The 19,896-nt window shown below is 43.4% G+C and overlaps 1 protein-coding gene across 1 annotated transcript in view; it reads left to right on the forward strand.

Moving 5' to 3' along the window:
• The window catches only part of LOC104634085 (vasoactive intestinal polypeptide receptor), a 121,932-nt gene that overhangs the window by 71,731 nt on the left and 30,305 nt on the right, over positions 1-19,896 (forward strand). The window contains exons 5-6 of the mRNA XM_075746812.1: positions 8,675-8,775; positions 10,674-10,803. Coding sequence (XP_075602927.1) covers positions 8,675-8,775; positions 10,674-10,803 — 231 coding nt within the window. The remainder of the gene's footprint in view (positions 1-8,674; positions 8,776-10,673; positions 10,804-19,896) is intronic.

A 19,896-nucleotide genomic window follows, 5' to 3' on the forward strand; every position in this document is an offset into this window, starting at 1 on the left:
AGCCAACCTCAAGAGGGACAGAATACAGAAAATAGCAAAGGGAAAGTTGCACAAAGCATTTCAGGGCTCTACTGTAGAGAGCCTTAGTCTGCCTTCGAGGTCAGCCACCACTTCATGTCCTCAAGTGTCCCATTCCTCAGATCGAGCTGTGTGGCACCAGTTGCACATTGCGAAAGCCATTGTCACGGGTCTGCTCCGGGAAGGTCCTCCATTGAGAGCTCTGGTTTATGTTCCAGCTGCAAAGGGGATTTGGGAATTCCTGGGACATGCTTTGGCGACCCAATGGACTGCAGCATTGCCAGAGTGCTGTGTTACCAAGAGAACACGTATTGTGTTCTTTTAATTCTTTCTTAATTATTTTCTCTCAATTTCTGCGGTTTTGTCATGCTGTTTAAGTCTAATTTGTGTGAAAGGTGGCTGAGGGGGGTGAACATACAGTACTAGCCTGTGAAGAAGAATAGATTTCTGTTGTTGTTAAATTGGCTGTCAGTTTAGGGAGGAAGAAGTAAAGGGAATAGGAAAAAAAGGAGAACAGCAGGCTGTATGGGACATGAGGTCCAGAACAGACTGATAACCTTCCATGCTTAAAACACTTCATGCACTTTTAACGCCTACTGGTCTCATGTCAGAAACAACAAGAAAAATATGAAAAATAAATAAGGGCTGTGTGTAAAATTTTAGTTGTGAATTCTGGCAGTCCCTAAGAAGCAGATGATGTAGGCACCAAAGTAGTGCACTTATGATCTTTGTAGTGATCACGATTCCTTCTCCAACTTGACCTTGAAAACCCACATATTAACAAATGGGAGGATTGTTTTGCTGTCCTATTGTCAGATGTGATGCACAGCTGCTCCCTTGCGTGTGGTCAGAGAGGGGCCACCCTAGGTGTCCCTGCAGCTCTATTGGAAGATGGTGAAGAAAATAGATACCTCCAGAGGTCAGTTCACCCCACATTTATCTCCAAAGGGACCTCTTTGCATTTACGCTAGAGGGAACCCAGATGACATTAGGCTAGGTGATATGAACCCAAAACATGTTTGGGAGCAGGGCTACTGAAAGACTTGATATCAGTATATCTGGTTTTTTTCTCTTACAAATGTAAATGTTTCACATTCTAATCTCAGTTACCAAGAGACGAATGTAGAGGTTGCTGAACAGAAACCAAGGAAGCTAATTCTCAGTTAATCTCAATTTAGCATCTACCTTAACTAATTGTTCTTATCAGGTTCCTGTGAAATTAAGCAGAGGCTTTTAGAAGTCAGAGAGAATGATTAAATTGCCTAATTTCATTCTGTAAATCAGTCTAGGCTACAGCTAGAACTCAGGCATCCTGGCATGCATTTCCTTCACTTCTCTAAATCCCTCTTTTTTTCTAATAATATTTTAGTAATACGAGCTCTGAGTGAAATTTCATTCCATTCCTGATCTTAGGTTGAATTCTCTGCTTTGTTATCTGTAAAACAGAAAGTGATTGTCATTAGCAAATGCAAATGAAGAGTGAGAAGTCATTTGTGCTGTTTCCAGAACAGAGATGACCCCACTTGCTACATTAAAGCTGAATGCAGAGCCATATCTCTGTACACAGGAAGGATTGCTCATCATAAAATATAAGGGCAAGGAATTGCTTGTTGAATAACACCAAGATCTTTCTATGCATAACTTGCTCCTGTGAATAATTCTAAGAAGCAAAAGGCCTATTGTGCTGATTTCAGCTGAGATAATTTTCTTTCTAGTAGCCAGTATAGTGCTGTGTTTTGGATTCAGTATGAGAATAATGTTGATAACACCCAGATGTTTTTAGTTGTTGCTAGGTAGTTGTAGTGCTTACACAAAGTCAAGGACTTCTCAGCTTCTCACGCCCTGCCAGGTGCACAAGGAGCTGGAGAGCACAGCCAGGACAGCTGACCCGGACTGGCCAGAGGGATATTCCCTGCCATAGAACAACATGCTCATGATAGAACTGGGGAAGCTAGCTGGGAGGCGGGATCGCTGCTCGGAAACAGACTGGGCATTGAGTTTTGTTGGTTTTTCCCTTCGACATGTGGTGAGCAATTGCATTTGTGCATCACATTATTATTATTATTATTTATTATTATCATCATCATCATTATTATCATTATTTTCCTTTGTTATCCTATTAAACTGTCTTTATCTAAACCCATGAGTTGTTTTTTTTTTCCCCTTCTCCTCCCCATCCCACTGTGAGGGGAGGGGTAAGCGAGCTCCTGCATGGTGCTTAGTTACCAGCTGGGGTTAAACCATGACATAGAATCATAGGATCATTTTGGACAGAAAAGACCTTTACGATCATCAAGTCCAACTATTAACCCAGCACTGCCAAGTCCAACTGCTAAACCATGTCCCTCAGCACCACATCTATGCACAACCTGGGGCCTGAAGGGTTGAGATAACAGATATGAATAGAGCATCTTAAAACAAATTTATTATATTAGTTTAATCATCACTGGTCCTCTGGTCACAATGTTGTTCTATTTGTTCACAGATTTGTTCTCAGAGTTGCATCATATAACACCTTACTTGCCATAGGCGCTGGTTATCAGTGTTTATGTATGGTTTGTCACTTCTGGGGATTGGATTAAGGTTATCGCTCTGCTGTTCGGTGTACTACTGGCTTAAGGTATGATAAAATCATTGATAGTCAGACCAGTTTTCTATTTGTATTCAGCAGCGGCAGAGCAACAGCGACAGTTTCATCTCCATACTTCAGGAGCCATCTGTCAGAAGCTATTAATAATTACACTTTTTACTTTTTCTCCTCGGAGAGCCAATGTGTGGGGGAGATTCCTTCCTTCACCTTCCCCTTCTTCTCCAGGCTAATTACAATAGCTCTTGAGAACATCATTGAATATCCCTGGGATGTTCAGACCAGCATGCTTCTATTGCTATGTCTTCTGAATGTGGTTCAGGTCTTGTTTAGGGTTAAACAACTATTTAAGAATATCACCCCAAGATCAACCCCAGTGACGTGCACTGAGGCTACTCAAACTCTGGTGATAAGCACTGCAGCTGGACCAGAGAACCAACCCATACCGATATCAGTCAGCCCTACACTTAAGAAGAAATGGACATGAAAGTCAACTCGTTTAGTAAAGGATGACGAAACAGGGCCATCACAAGGACAGGAGGAAAAGACAGAACTAGACACTGTCCCACACGGCATCCATGTCTCTAAATTGGAGAGACATGGATTTGATGGATGGACCACTCAATGGATAAGGAGTTGACTGGATGATTGCGCGTCATGACGAGATGTGGTTAACAGCTTGATATCCAAGTGGAGATCGGTGACGAGTGGCGTTCCTCGGGGGTTGGTACTGGGACCGGCGCTGTTTAACGTCTTTGTCAGTGACATGGACAGTGAGATCGAGTGCACCCTCAGCAAGTTTGCAGATGACACCAAGCTGTGTGGTGTGGTTTACATGCTGGAGGGAAGGGATGCCATCCAGAGGGACCTTGACAGACTTGAGAGGTGGGCCCGTGCGAACCTCATGAAGTTCATCAAGGCCAAGTGCAAGATCTTGCATATGGGTCAGGGCAAGCCCAAGCACAACTACAGGCTGGGCAGAGAATGGATTGAGAGCAGCCCTGAGGAGAAGGTGGGATGCTGGTGGTGTTGGTGGACGAGAAGCTCAACATGACCTGGCAATGTGCGCTTGCAGCCCAGAAAGCCAACTGTATCCTAGGCTGCATCACCAGCAGCGTGAGCAGCAGGTCGAGGGAGGGGATTCTGCCCCTCTACTCCGCTCTGGTGAGACCCCATCTGGAGTGCTGCATCCAGCTCTGGGGTCTCCAGTACAAGAAAGACATGGAGCTGTTGGAGAGAGTCCAGAGGAGGCCACAAAGATGATGAGAGGGCTGAAGCACCTCTCCTATGCTGACAGGCTGAGAGAGTTGGGCTTGTTTCACCTGGAGAAGGGAAGGCTCCGGGGAGACCTTAGAGCACCTTCCAGTACCTAAAGGGGCCTACAAGAAATCTGGAGAGGGACTGTTTACAAGGGCATGGAGTGATAGGACAAGGTCTTAGGCTGAAGGAGGGGAGATTTAGATGAGATATTAGGAAGAAATTCTTTACTGTGACAGTGGTGAGGCACCGGAACAAATTGTGCAGAGAAGTTGTGGATGCCCCATCCCTGGAAGTGTTCAAGGCCAGGTTGGATGAGGCTTTGGGCAATGTGGTCTAATGGAGGGTGTCCCTGCCCATGGCAGGGGGTTTGGAACTAGATGATCTTTGAAGTCCCTTCCAACCCAAACCATTCTAACAAATACTGTGACCAGGACTAGAGGGGCCCTGCCTCCAGCCAGGTGGAGAAGAGGAACAACCAGGTTTACTGGACTGTGTGGATTCAATGGCCTGGCACATCAGGCTCACAAGAGTATAAAACTCTAGTGGACACCGGTGCGCAGTGTGCTGTAACACCATCAAGCTATGAAAGGGCAGAACCCATATGTATTTCTGGAGTGACAGAGGGATCCCAACTGTATTGGAAGCTGAAGTAAGCCTAACTGGGAATGAGTGGCAAAATGCCATTGTGACTGACCCAGAGGCTCCGTGCGTCCTTGGCATAGACTACCTCAGGAGAGGGTATTTCAAGGATCCAAAAGGGTACTGGTCGGCTTTTGGCATAGCTGCCTTGGAGTCAGAGGAAATTAAACAGCTGTCTACCTTGCCCCGTCTCTCAGAGGACCTTTCTGTTGTGGGGTTTCTGAGGGTCAAAGAACAACAGGTGTCAGTCGCTACCAGAATGGCGCACCGGCAGCAATACCGCACCAACAGAGACTCCCTGGTTCCTATCCATAAGCTGATTTGTCAACTGGAGAGCCAAGGAGTGATCAGCAGAACCCGCTCACCCTTTAACAGTCCCATATGGCCAGTGTGGAAGTCCAATGGAGAGTGGAGGCTGACAGTAGACTATTGTGGCCTGAATGAAGTCACGCCTCCAATGAGTGCTGCCGTGCCAGATATACTGGAACTTCAATATGAACTGGAGTCAAAGGCAGCCAAGTGATACACCACAACTGATAAAGCCAATGCATTTTTCTCGATCTCTTCGGCAGCAGAGTGCAGGCCTCAGTTTGCTTTCCTTTGGTAGGGTGCCCAGTACACCTGGAATCGACTGCCCCAGGGGTGGAAACACAGCCCCACCATTTGCCATGGGCTAATCCAGGCTGCATTGGAACAGGGTGAAGCTCCAGAGCACCTGTAATGCATTGATGACATCATTGTATGGGGCAACACAGCAGAAGAAGTTTTTGAGAAAGGGAAGAAAATAGTCCAAATTCTTCTGAAAGCCTGTTTTGCCATAAAACAAAGTAAGGTCAAGGAACCTGCACAGGAGATCCAGTTTTTAGGAATAAAACAGCAAGATGGGCATCGTCAGATCCCAGCGGATGTGATCAACAAAATAGCAGCCATGTCTCCACTGACCAACAAAAAGGAAACACAGGCTTTCTTAGACGTTGTGAGTTTCTGGAGGATGCACATTCCAAATTACACTCTGATTGTAAGCCCTCTCTGTCACATCACCTGGAAGAAGAACAATTTCAAATGGGGCCCTGAGCAACAACAAGGCTTTGAACAAATTAAACAGGAAATAGTCCACGTGGTGGCCCTTGGGCCAGTCTGGACAGGACCAGATGTAAAGAATGTGCTGTACACCACAGCTGGGGAGAACGGCCCTACCTGGAGTCTCTGGCAGAAAGCACCAGGGGAGACTCGAGGTCGACCCCTGGGGTTTTGGAGTCAGGGATACCAAGGATCTGAGGCCTGCTACACCCCGGCTGAAAAGGAGATATTGGAAGCATATGAAGGGGTTCGATCTGCTTCAGAGGTGTTTGGTACTGAAGCACAACTTCTTCTGGCACCCCGACTGCCAGTGCTGGGCTGGATGTTCAAAGAGAGGGTCCCCTCTTCTACACACCATGCAACTGATGCTACGTGGAGTAAGTGGGTCGCACTGATCATACAGGGGGTCTTGAAAGATTTTGGAATGTCACCAGAGGAGGAGGTAACATGCGCTGAAGAAACCCCAGCATATAATAAACTGCCAGAAAATGAAAAGCAAGATGCCCTGTTCACTGATGGGTCCTGTCGCATCACGGGAAAGCATCAGAGGTGGAAGGCTGCTGTAGGGAGTCCTACGCGATAAGTTGCAGAAGCTGCTGAAGGAGGTGAATCAAGGCAGTGTGCAGAGCTGGCTTTAGACACTGCTGAACAAGAAAAGTGGCTGGTGCTCTATCTCTATGCCAATTCATGGATGGTGGCCAATGCCCTGTGGGGGTGGTTACAGCAATGGCAGCAGAGCAGCTGGCAGCACAGAGGCAAGCCTGGGCTGCCCCATTGTGGCAAGACATTGCTGCCCGGCTAGAGATGCTGGTTGTAAAATTACATCACGTAGATGCCTAGATATCCAAGACTTGGGTCACTGAAGAACATCCAAACAACCAGCAGGTGGGTCAGGCTGCTGAGATTGAAGTGGCTCAGGTGGATTTGGACTGGCATCATAAGGGTGAATTATTTATAGCTTGCTGGGCCTGTGACACCTCAGACCATCCAGAAAGGGATGCGACATATAGATGGACGCATGATTGAGGAGTGGACTTGACCATGGACGCTATCTCACAGCTTATCCATGAATGTGAAACATGCAGTGTGATTAAACAAGCCAAACAGTTAAAGCCTCTCTAATATGGTGGATGATGGCTGAAATATAAATATGAGGAAGCCTAGCAGATTGATTATATCACACTCCCACAAACCCACCAAAGCAAGCGTTATGTACTTACAATGGTCAAAGTAACTACTGGGTGGCTGGAAACATATTTAATATACGGGTTAAACCACAACACCCATACCTTGTCAAGCTTTAAAGTTGCCATCCACCACCCCACTACTGACATCTCCTATGATATCTCTTAATTTCCTTTCCTCTCCATTTCTGTACTCTCTTAAGTATAGTGTGGGACAACCTCTTCCTCAAATTCAGTCCGCTACCACAAGCTCCCTCCTTCTGCTGGTCAGGTCTTTCCTGGAATGCTTCTGCTGTGGTGCTATCAAGTAAGAAACCAAATAATGAAAGAAGGATGAAATCAACACGAAGGAAATTGACTGTTTTTATTGGAAAAGTCTCAGCTGCTTTTGGGACAGAGGTCTGAGCCCAAACTCAAACAAGACTATAGTTAGCTTTGGGTGGGATCTGCAGGACAATGGGGTAGAAAGGTGGAACCTCCTCTGTTCCTTACTATAGTGCAAGTCCCTTCATGCAGTGCAGATGAGTGCTGCTTAGGTATGGCCATACCATACTGGGTGACTCTGTCACCATAGCAGCCTCCTGGCATCATAGGGTGAGATCTGGTACATAAATTGGCCTGAAACCCTTGCTATGAATTATGTATTCAGAGTTTCTGACCCAAAGCTCTTGGTGATGTGGATTCATTGAATGGGGCTGTAACGACACTATGCTTTTAGCCATCTCTGAGATCCATGGTCTAAGCAGCAATATAGATATGACCAGTGTAACCTTTGCACACTCTGAAAGCTCTGTCTTAACATCCCTCCAAGCTGACTTGTGCAAATGCTAGAGGATTACTCCTCATCTCAGCCTCACTGGTTCTGTAAAGTACCTAGTGCTTGTGAAGGCCTATGAAAATAGCATATAAAAATGTCAAACCTCACTGTTATAAAAGAGTGTTTTCCCAAACAAGGTTGGGTTTTGATTTTCTGTCTAAACTGCTCTTTGCGGTTTTGTTTTTTTTGGTTTTTTTAATAGAAAATGGTGGCAAGGAGGGCAGAGGAGGGTCAATCAAGGGCTGGAAGAATAAGATTTTGCACAAACTGAGTTAGATTCTCATAAGAACTTGTATTTTTCATTGATAAAACAAATACCAAGTACCAACTGATCTTTTGTCCTTTTTTTAAAGCTGAAAATCAAGATATATTGGTTTAGACTGTTGCTGGAGAGCCTTAGGAGAGATGGAGTTTTGTTGCCTTCCCCATTTTTTTATTTAGACCAGGATTCCCTGGTGGATTTAAGTCCTGTGGTGCTCCATGCTCAGAGATTCCTACTGTGTGCTGTCAAAGAGAAAAGTCATGCACTAATTTCCAACTTAAAATATATTTCTGAATTAACAAAGCTGTCATTCCAATGAGAACATTTTTAGTTTTTACTCACAAAAAGACAATATCTAGCTTCCACAAAAGCAAACCAATTTCCAAACCAGTTCTGTCCTCAAACTTCCGTAATAAAATGAAGCTGATCATGCTCACCACCTCCAAGCTGATGTGTCAGTGCACTGTTAGCTGAACATTAGTCATTCTTGTTCCACAAGATTATAACCATGTAGCTGTCTCTGCAAGTGTCAAATCAGACTCATTCCTGCACAAACTTTTCCCTTCTGTTACTGTAACCTAGTTTTGGTGTGATCCAAGCTCTACTGCAACCGGACACGTTCTTATTCACAACAGTGATATTTGAGTCATGCACTCTACTGGATGTGATTTTAAAGGGTCAAGGAGCTGAAGATCTTCTAAGAGAATGGAGTAGGATGGTTTCCTTGTCTCACCAAGAAAGTCAGTAAAAGCTCAGTGATGGTGTATTTAGGAATACATGTTGGCAGCTTTTTTAAAGACCTGTTTTGTTTCTTTCCTTTACATTAGCAAACAACATTCTATGGCACAGTCAAGACCGGCTACACCATTGGACATACCTTATCGCTCATTGCTCTCACGGCTGCTATGATCATTTTATGTCTCTTCAGGTAAGACTATGAACAAAAAAGATATAGGAAAAGGGATGACTCAAAGGACATCGTGGCTGTTTAAGTTATAGACTATGAGTGTTACAGATGGATGCAAAAGACTTCTGTCAAGTCTCAGTTGGGCAGGGAAGAAAAGCTCATCTATCTTTTGTTATCTTTTGTGTGAGAGTTATAACCCAAATCCAGTTATTTAGGGTGGAATATATCTCACTGAATGTAGATTCTTACATGATGGTTCTCTGTATTAGAAGCCGTTATCCTACAATCTTACTATAGTCCACAGAGACCTAGTCAATCTGGTATATATGGATACTATGGAATGATGTATTTCCACTAAAGTAGGTATTCAAAAGGGAACAGGTGAATTACACCCCAAAACTGCCTCCCAAAGTCTATTTCAGAAGCGCTTCCTACTATAGCCCATGCAGCTTGATGGCAAGACATAGACAACCAGAGCTGTTTTAGACATGCTGGAGCCTCTGAGATGTGCACAAGCTTAGCAGATATGGCGCAGGACCTTCAGGACACCCAGGCCCTCATGGATTGATGGGCATATACTCTACAGCATATCAAAGGTTATTAGATGCCTAGGTTGCAGCAAAGGGATTAATCCTCAGTCTCTAGTGTTTATAATAGATTCAGGCATCTAAATTTGGGTGCCTCCAATGAAGAAGTTATAATATTGTTTATGTATAGGGAGAAGAACAACAAAAGAGCAGACCTCCAGGAGATGGAAGAACCTTCTAGATATGATTCCATCTCCTCATGCGACTCTCTAGTGACTTCCCTGAAATGCGTTAGGTGGTTGTCCAATTTATGACAGCCTGGTCCAGACATCAGCCCCAAAGAAAGCTGTAGGAAACAGCATACGTTCTAGGGTAACTCTTACACTTAAACCAAGACTAGCCTCACCCTCCACGATCTTTGCACTTCTCAGCAAACATGCTCTCTCCACTCCTCTTACAAGGGAAGAGTCAATCATCAGACACACATGCACATTATCTCGTCTCAACAAGGTACAAGGTGCCACCCAAGCTGGTGAAACTGTCAGGGTTCAGGCTCTTCAGTTGTGGAAAAATGGTGTAATTTGACTTGCCTTCACCTGCAAGTACAGAGGACTCAGCTTGGTCACATTATCTTGCCGTCATCAGAGATTAAGAGCATAAACTCTGCCAATGCACAGTGACTCATTAAGAGGTGGTAATTTGATCATGTTGCTGAGTGAGGTCTGTTGTGGTTCTGATGACTATACAAAGTACCCATTTCCAGAGTATTAGGCTTTTCGCTTCAGCTGATGTAAAGTCTCCCTTGAAAAAAAGACCTACTTGATCAGAATTCATCTTCAAAATATTTATGGGCAAGGGACAGAAAAACCTTGGTGTTGTTCTCAGTATCATTACTAACTAGTCATTTCTAAGTGAAAATATAGTGCATATTGTTCCAGAAAGCCTGCAATATGTGTTAATTTTGGCAGCAGCTGCTAAGAATGTATTTCTCTTTCTGAAGAAACATTTCTCTCTGAAAAGAATTATTGCAGTACAAACATTCTGCAGAAAACAGACCTTTATCGTGAGCACAGTTTGCTCAGTCAAAAACATTTCTTTTCCAGTGGAGAGCAGTGTGATGGACCTGTTTTCTGTCATTCTGTATTTTGATTTTTTTTCCTGAGAATTGGAAAAGCAGCAACACTGCTGCAGATGTATGGATTGCCACATGTTTTGTGGATTTAAAAAGGCTTAAGTGGATTTGCGGTGATTTACATCACAACATAGTCTGTCTCAGGGTTTCTAATGTTTAATTGTAAGTCTATATCTTGGCAGAAGAAACATGTAAATAGATAAACAATGCTTTTGAGAAAGCTTTCTATTCAGAAATGTTGTTTCATCTCTTCCCAACAGAAAACTGCACTGTACTCGAAATTATATTCATATGCACCTCTTCATGTCCTTCATAATGAGAGCCATCGCAGTCTTCATAAAAGATGTCATCCTGTTTGAAAGCGAATCTGAACACTGCTTTGTGAGTTCAGTAAGTAGCCGTGCGCATCGAAGTTTCCACCTTATTCTGTTGCCCCTCTTAAAAAAAGGCACCAAAAATTACCTTGCAAATGCGTGTGAGACAGATTTCAATTTTTTTCTTATTTGAAAGAAACAAAAAAATGATTGCTGCAGTTTAATTTGTATGGAAGAGGCATAAAATAAATTAGCAGGGTCAAAAGTTTATAGGCATCTGGTCCCTTCTGAAGTCAAATCCACAACTGGGGCTCTACGAGATTTTGGGGCTCCTGTCAGTCATGTGTCCATCTCCCAGTCCCATGCTAATTTGTTGGATATCCTGGTAAAAGGAGACCTTAGTCCTGTGTTTAGGGATTCAACAAAACCTTTCCCTTCAGTGAGAGTGGGAGTCAGATCCACATTACTAACTTTAGGTACCTAGAGCCTGTAGTACCTGTAGCTGAGCTGCATGTGTAAAGTGCAACCCTGGTCAGTTGAGCTCTAATCAATATACTCACTGGAGCCTGGAGAGCTGTTCACCTTGCTTTGTAGAAGGCACTTGCATTTGGATGGATCTCTGAGCTCCACTGATTGCATTGACCAGATCTCTGCAGGAGTTGAGGCAGGAAATCTATTAACAGCATTGTCTATTTTTCATCTGGATCCGTATCCCATGCTCACTCTCTGCAACTGTGAGATTTCCCCACTGGGATGATAAATGAGGGGAATGAAGGGATATTTTGGGATATTTTTTTCACTTTTAAACTCAATATTATCAGCTGGATTAAACATTAAGGAGGGAGAAGAGCTGTTTATCTAAATGCCATATTGACGCAAGAGGACACTAGTCATGAATAAATTTAGGCAGGAAATTGAAATCATGAAAATAAAGGGATGTGATCAGAAGTCATCAAAAAAAAAAAAAAAAAGGAACCCTCCATAATAAATTCATAAAGTTAGATGAGCTACTTGCTGGTAATAGCAGGGAACTGGGCACAGCAGTCCAGCAGATCCCTTCTGGACCTGTTTTTTTATGTTATACAGCGCAAGAAAAAGACTCTCTTTTCCCTTCCATCCACCCAATTTCTGCCTTGCCTTCTGGCTTTTCTGTATCCTTACTCTGAGTCCTGTCCCTGCTGTTATAATGATCTTTCTGCCTGAGCACCTCTCAGTTGATACCAAAGAGCAGCCAGCTCCCAGCTTTTCCCCAAGAACCATCTGCAGCACGACACGTTCCCATTGCACTGACCCTCTGGTCTTTTTTCCCCTCTGTGTTTCACTGGGATCTGTATTCCTTAGCAATGGGGTTTTATTGTGAAGGTCCGTGAATGGTTAGAATATAAACTGGAATAAACAATTGCTTGGTGTCTGTGCCACAGATAACTGCCAATGCTAATTGGCAGAGGAGCCGAGAACCCAATGAGCCATGGAGTTTGAACTAACCTCTCACCCCTGCGGGAGTTTGCACTGGGTTGTGACTCAGGCACGACTGCAGAAATCTGTGTGAGAAGTGTTTGTTTCAGCTGTCCATCCAGAAACACTTCTGTGTATAAATACAGGACTTTGTCCTGCAGAATCCACAGCTCCTGGAAGCCCGTGTGCTTTCAGGCGGACCCATGGCTACCACCATTGTGTGTGTTTCTCCCCATCAGAGGATTTTCATGTTAAATGCCAGCTCAGGGTGAATGGCTGGATGATACACAAGGGTTATAAAAATATGTGGAACAGTCTGTCTCTGCCACAGTAGGCTAGGCATATCCCCTGTAGAATCTGCACCCTCCTGGACCCTACGTTTTGGACAACCTTTTAGGTCATAGGGGAAAAAATGCCTACATGATATGCAGTCAAAATGCCTCTCCTAATATGAGTCTGTTTGCAGAAATAGTTACCAAATCCATTGTGTTGATGTGGGTTTGGTTAGGTTAGGTTGGCTTGAGTTAGGTTAAATGATCGGTTTGTGCTTTGAACTTGCAGGATAAACTGTGAGACTTGTGAGACTGTGAGACTTGGCTTGTGAGACCTGGGTACTAGTTCATATAACCAGGGCCTAATACAGAATTTCCTGAAGGTTTTGTGTATAATGGCTAGATATGGCCTTGAGCTCATTCAGTCTGAGGAGAAATTTGAACAAACAGTTCAATTTTCTGAATGCTCTCACCACTATGCTGCTTTAGAAGAGGGCAAAACCAAAGCAATAACAGTGTTTTATTAGAAGAGAAAGTGCTGCGCTTAGTTCCTTTGAGGAAAAACGGATAAAGGCATTCCCTCTTCCAGAACAGATTCAGGGCTATAAAAATCCAAATAAACAGAGACCTCTCCCAGCATTCCTGATGGGGGGACCAAATTCCTGAATTTGGCATTACCTGTTGCAGTAAGAAGATTTAAAATGATATTTCATACACCAGTCACACAAAAATATTTTAAGCTCTCCACCAAGATATGTGTCAATGCTCCAATCACGTAGGAGCTCTGCTACATGTAGGTGTGTGTGTAATTGAAAAAAACTTGTTCATAGGCTTTGCCGCAATAGCATTTTTACCTCATTTTACCTAATGTGGGAAATCTCAGGTACAGTGTTAACTCTATGGCATTTTAAACTCAAATAGTTTTGGATTACTGTTGAGTTCAACATGAACACCTTGAAAAATTAAGTTTATTGAGCCTTTCTATGGGCCACAGAGCCTAAGAATGTGGCAATAAGCATTTCAGGGCCGATGCCACCAAAATACACGTGATGAGTATCACCGAGCCACCATGTGAGCCAGAACATGCACCATGCACTGGGTGGTGCTTACAGAGTGATGTGTGGCACCTGTAGCCTGAGCCTGTTTTCATGGGGCAAAGACTTTGAGTTGACAAGCAAGGTTTGTTTTCATAACTAAAGGTAGCAGGCTTAAAACTAAAGGTAGCAGGCTTAAACGATCATTGATCCTAGAACCTCCATAAGGTGGCCCAGGCCCTTTGTCCCAGACCAAGGAAACTCAGCAGCAGTAGCTTTACGAATGGTCCTCACTCCTTCTCCTTTCCCCAGCTGTTCAAATCAATTAGGCTTGTTCTTAGGTACAATGGGGATCCCTTGGCTCATGTAGAAGCATGTAGACCGACCTTCAAAGAAGGCTGGCTCTCCAAAAACCCACTGTGAAATTTTCCAGTGGGAAACAAAGTACTGCCAGGGACCTTGAATTTTCTAGAGGGTTAGAAACAGCAGAGTCTGATGGCCACATATAAACACAGCACATTGCCCAAGGTACCAGCAGTCATTAGTAGACCAAAACCACTTTCTCTCTCTGTCACCTTCAGTCGTAAAGTATGTCTGTAATTATGTGTAACTGAATCATCCTGTTGGCTTAAATTGCTTAAAAATAGGCATATACTCAAGTGTGTTAGTCAATCTGGGCTTAAGCACTCAACTGTAGAGATCATCAGGCTAGGAGGGGTGTGTGAAATCACCCACTCCAACTTCTTCAATAACTATTTGTTTCGATTCGTTCAGAATGCGTTCAGTCTCAGTAATCAGTCATTTCTGATAGAAAACTCGCCACACGTGGCTTCATTGCATCCAGCAATTACTCACACTGCATGGAAAATTGCAGAACTTTCCAACCTGTATTTGCCTACATTCTTCTGGGGGTTTTTTCACTGCCAGACTCAAGAGGCCTCCTTACAACTTTTAGTTTTTCACATTAGTTTTCTTAGGCCTAGTGACCTTCTGTCTTGGCATTCCCATACTTTGTCTTTTGGTCTTCCTCTTTCCTTCTCTCTCTGGAGAACACCCTGTGAAACACAGTCACCAAAACAGAAAACCTGGTAGGAAGATTGAACAGAACACTTCAATTGTTGTTTCATTTGATTTTTTGTAAGTTTATGGATAGGTTTTGATATAGTTTCATTACTGTAATGTCTGGATAGCATGATGATGAACCACTTACATTTCCAGCCTAGCTGAAGACAAAGAAGCCGACAGTTTGATATAAACAAAGATCAGGTTCTTCAGACTGAATTCAGGGTGACTTTTTCTGAGCTCTGCAAATTTGCCTTTGCTGAGGATTCAGCCAAGGGAGACTACGTCATTTATCTTTTTCCTTTTGCATTCCAGTAAGACAATCAAATTCCAACAAAAATTTCTTCTTTGCAAAGGAGGGTGGGACTTTTAGCAGTTGTACACATATACACATCTCTCAGATTTTCAGTGTGAAAAATTGGTCTTTTTCAGATGGGCTTCCTCAGGCCAAATTGATAACAGTTACAGGCCCCTAAATGAACTTTATATATGGAAGTTGAAGACAGACACATTTTCTTTTCCAGTGCACATCCATCTGAGGCTACTCAGATCCATATTCTCTGCCTCATGTGGGACTGCCCCGATACACAGGCTATTGGAGAGATGGAAGAGTATAAGCCTTTTTATGCACTTGTGTAAAAATGAAACAAATATTAGAGACTCAGCCCTTTCATTGGGTTATGTCCTCTAGAAGGACATCTACTCCCATCTATACAGAGAAGGGTGAGCTCTTCTTAGCAGCACAGATGGGCATCTGCTGAACTTTGGCTGACTGGCTTGGGGGAAGAGCCTGGCAGAACTCTGTCTGAAGACAATGGGAATCTTTCCCTTGACTTTAATTGGAGTTGGGTCAGTCCCCAAAATGTGTAAATACATCAGCTGACACTTTTTCAGTAGCTCAGCCCATTGCTCCAGTATTGCACCCCATCCACTGAGTTCAATGGGACCATCCAGGCGCAAAGGTGCTGCCTGAGATAAGGAAGTGCTTTACAGTCTGTCTTGCCATGGAAATGAGGCCCAATGTGAAATGAGGTCCACCTTGTTTTGTTCATCTGTGTCGACTGAAGGACACCCTTGTTCTTTCCACCTAATAGGTAGCAGCTGCACTTGGTTTTCATCCCAAGGAGCAGCGCAAGGAGCAAAGGAAAAATCACTGCTCTTTTGAAGTAGAAGTTTCTCACTGTATTCTTTCACTGATGTCTGACCTGAACCACCTCACCCTGTCCAAAAATTCCTGTGAAACCCAGCCAAATTGTTCCTATTGGCTTCAGGAAATGGGTGTTGCAATGGACTGGCTTTAGTTCTTCTTTCTGAGCTCTTTGACAGCGTTTGGTTTCTATTTAGGATTCTGCTGAAGATCTCTATGATGTTGCTGTAACAATACAAACCTAACAACACACCCATCTCCTTGGTCTACATTTTTACCATCAGGTTAGATAAAGACATTTGCATCTGCCAAACAACTTCTGTGAAATGTTTTCCCTGTATCTGCTGATATCTCCATATCTGCTGATCACTGCCACAATCTAAGTTTTACAGCAAAGCAAATGACCGAGTGGAAAGGAAAAAAAACCACAAAACAAAAAACCACCAACACCCTAGAGAAAGCTCCTGTAAATGATACACAGAAGTGAAAACCAACAGAAAGCAAGCAGGGGAGAGGCATGGAGGCCCTAATGGTGAAAATATTACCCCAAAATAAAAAAAAAAAAAAAAAAAATTACTCAAATGCACTTTCAAAAGTCAGTGCCAGAGTTAAATTTAGGATTTAGCAACAAGTTCAGTGAATGAAGGGTGTATGAAGTAACAAGAAGCTATGAATAATAGGTTTGGGATTTTAACTGCCCATGGCCAGTAGCAGCCATGAGCATGGGAGATGGACTAACCATTCACCTAGACTGTTTTAATGTTCTTGTTTGGATTTTGAAATTGTCCAGAGATACCCCATCCAGGAACGTGTTGTCTCATCATCTCTTCTAGAACAGAAGAGATCTCTATCTGCCTAAACCCTCACTGACATTTATGAAGTAGGCCTAAGTTATCTCATACATGCCATAAAGAGAGGGCCTGAACACAGGTCATTGCTATGGAGCTGATGACAAACAGTAACATCCTTCCGTATTGGTGAGAGAGTAATTTATGACTGCCATACTTGAACCTTTGGTTGCTGCACCGTACCCTTCACAGGGACTCAGCCACAGGGCTGGCAGTAGCAAGTAAAGTATAAGAGAGACTGGGAAGAAGGGTTGTGGTGTTGGCAGCTGAAGCTCTGCTAAAAGTATGTGGCAGAAGAAGGAAACATGGGCTTCAGGTCTGGGTTTGGGAAGAAGGGAACATGCAGTGATGGAGAGTGAAGGGAACCTTGAGTGTCAGAGAAACTAAAGGTGAAACATCACCATTTTGAGACAGGGAGGCAATGAATGGCAGTAGGGGATGAAGCTCGGCACTTGACATGTGGTGCCAGGCTAGCAAGTGAGGAAGGTCCATGCCATGGGATTGGGATTCTGCTTTGGAGACATGGGGTTTGCAGTAGAAGGTGGGAGGAGCAGTGGGAAGAGGCTGGATTTCAGCTATAAATTGGCCAACACAGGCATCCCTACACCGAAGAGAAACAGGATGTTCAACAACTAAACCCTCAACAGAATCAACAGGAAGCGACAGAGGGAGAGCTTGATGGGAGCTCTGGCTGGGCTCCCTCCCTGGTGGCCACAGGCCAGGCCCACTGAGGATGGATAAAGTGATCCGTTCCTCCCAGGAGAAAGTATCAGATTCTGGATTATGCCCCTTCTGCTCCTTGGACTGTTCATATCAGGCAGCCTTTGAGAGGATCTGAACCATGGAGACCAAGTTCTAACATGGTTTTACACTGTTTTGCTTGGATGAGTTATCCCCTTGCTTTCTCCTTTGCTCCTGGAAATAACGCAGGAGTGAAGGCAGAAAGTTAGGCTGTAGAAGAGCTCTGGAGCAGGAACTTTCTTTGCATAAGTGACTCTATTGTGCCTGACACAGCAGTGCCCCAGTCATGGGCTGGCACCTTGAAGCAACACAGTATTGCCAATCATGAGAGAAAACATGAAAGTGCAGAGAAGGGTATTATTAAAACTCTGATCACCTTCTCTCTTTAGCTGCTGCGTTGATTTGCCTTATTGCTGATGTGTTCAGAAGTGCCATTATTCCACGACTGATGAGCACAAAATAGGGACAGTTACCCCATTTACCAAGATAATTCTATTTTTACGTCTAAACTCAACTCTGAGTCATCTGACGCAGAGGCTAGACCAACTAGAGCTAATCACCAGCTTAGAAATACTCACAAGACTGCTCCCAAAAATCAGACGAGTATTTCTAAGAGACAAAATAGAAAGGCCAAATCCCTCAAAGACTGACAGTTACATAACCCCTGTTAAAATCAGAGGAAGAGAAGTGCTTAAATAGCATGGTCACGGGGTTTAAACTTGCTTCTTCTGTAAGGAAAAGCAGACATAAGAGCTTCCCACTGAATTCAACAGATAGTGTTGTATTTGAGGAAGCCTGCGTGGGAAGCGGGCAAGGCATAAAGTGCAGTCATGTGGGCTACTGGTGCAGTTCCATTATTTTAATGGAGTTCACAAGGTTTCTGCAAGTGCTGGATCTGACCCTGCCATGCTTTGTTGTGTTGCAAGCACATAAAACAGAGGTTGTTTCATGTAACATCCATATTAGCAGAGACAGACTTTTAAATGCCTTGCCATTTTCAACTGGCTTTCAGCTGGCATTAAACAGGTGAAAGCACAAAGAAAGGCCGAGGTTATCTCATGGGACTTTGGGGTCCATACAGGTTGAGTTATTGCTAGAGAAATGGTACTCTAACCAGAGAAATAATACTCTATCCAGGTTTGGTAGTGGTCCAGTCTTGGTGCAAGAGGAAGTGGTGACACAGGAAAGAGACATGGAGATTGAGCCCAATAGTTTCTCCCTAATGTCGCTATCCTTTCACAGTTATGAGGGAAGCAGGCAAGGCTTAGCTTGCTGAAGTAGTGTGTGTGTGCATGTGAATAGCTGTGCAGCACAGTTCATCACTCTAGAAATAGCATTTCTGCTTTATGAAAGCGGTAACAAATCAACAAGCTCAGACACAGATCCAGGTTATAATGGCTTAATAAATTGCCCGGTGACAGCTGACATGGAGTAAGTATTCCAGTGTGTGCTCTTAGGCAATGATGGGCGCATGAAAATGTAATGCATTGTGACCTAGAGGAATGCAGGTTAAGATAAATTGAATTAATTTGCTATTGCCAAGGCTTAAGAGCACTCTTGCATAATGTTTCTGGGGCACCATTGATGCAGAGCAGCATGTTAACAGGGAAAATGTATGTTTGAGACCTCTTATCCCTGTGCCTGAGATAGATGGTAACTGTGAATTCAGTTACGTTGATCCATCTGCCGTACTTTTTATAAGGTTGACTTACAGCTGAAGCCACTAAGGGCTGCAGGAGCTGAAGGGTCCGTCATCAAGACATAAGATTATTATTCCCATGAAGGTCTTTAAAGACTTTTTTTTTTCTTTGTTATAATTCCTGATAGATGAGAAATTGCTTTAACCGGGGCTTTCAACTTGACAACTTAGGCCCTCACGAACTGAAGGCTATGTGCCTCAGAAGCCACTTTGTTTCTATCAGGACAGCATTTTAAGAATTTAGTCAAATTTCTTTATTCATAGATAATATTAAGTCTTCGACACCCAAAATTTCCATGTTTCTTCCAGGAAAATTTGCAGAGCCACCCACTAGTATAGCAATTTATCACTTAAAATTACTTATTTGTCAGAATCCATGATAGAGAAGGAAGTAGTCAACTGCACCCAATTGATTTAGGAGGAGATTTCTTGTTTGAATAGACCTCAATTCCCTTTCATGGTAGAACATAAAGATTGTGGGGCTTTTTTATTGCTAACCTGTTTGAATCTAGTTTACAACTGCAATTAAAATGAGGGAAGAAATAAAAGTGATGGCTTTTTGCCAGGCAGTCTTGTTTGTTTGTTTTTAATTTGTTTTTTTCTGTTGTTACACAAAAGGTTGAGTGTGCTAAGGGTAAGTTAACACTTTTTCATTTTCTTTTCTTTTTTTTTTTTTTTTTTTTTGCTTGATGGCTCAGCAAATTAGTTTGACCTAAGGGCTCATTTTTGGAGGAACGGAATCAACCAGTAAGAAGCTGTTTTATTTCTGTCAACAATTTCCATTGACATCGTGCCAAATTTCTGCAGATTAGGCCTCCAGCATGAAGGCCTGTTGAAGTCAGCTGGGCCTTTGCCATTGTCCTCTGTAGGGTCAAACCATGACCCTGCCTAATTAAATTGTCTCTGCAGAA

The sequence above is a fragment of the Balearica regulorum genome, chromosome 2 (genome assembly GCF_011004875.1).
Source record: "Balearica regulorum gibbericeps isolate bBalReg1 chromosome 2, bBalReg1.pri, whole genome shotgun sequence".
NCBI classification, from domain to species: domain Eukaryota; kingdom Metazoa; phylum Chordata; class Aves; order Gruiformes; family Gruidae; genus Balearica; species Balearica regulorum.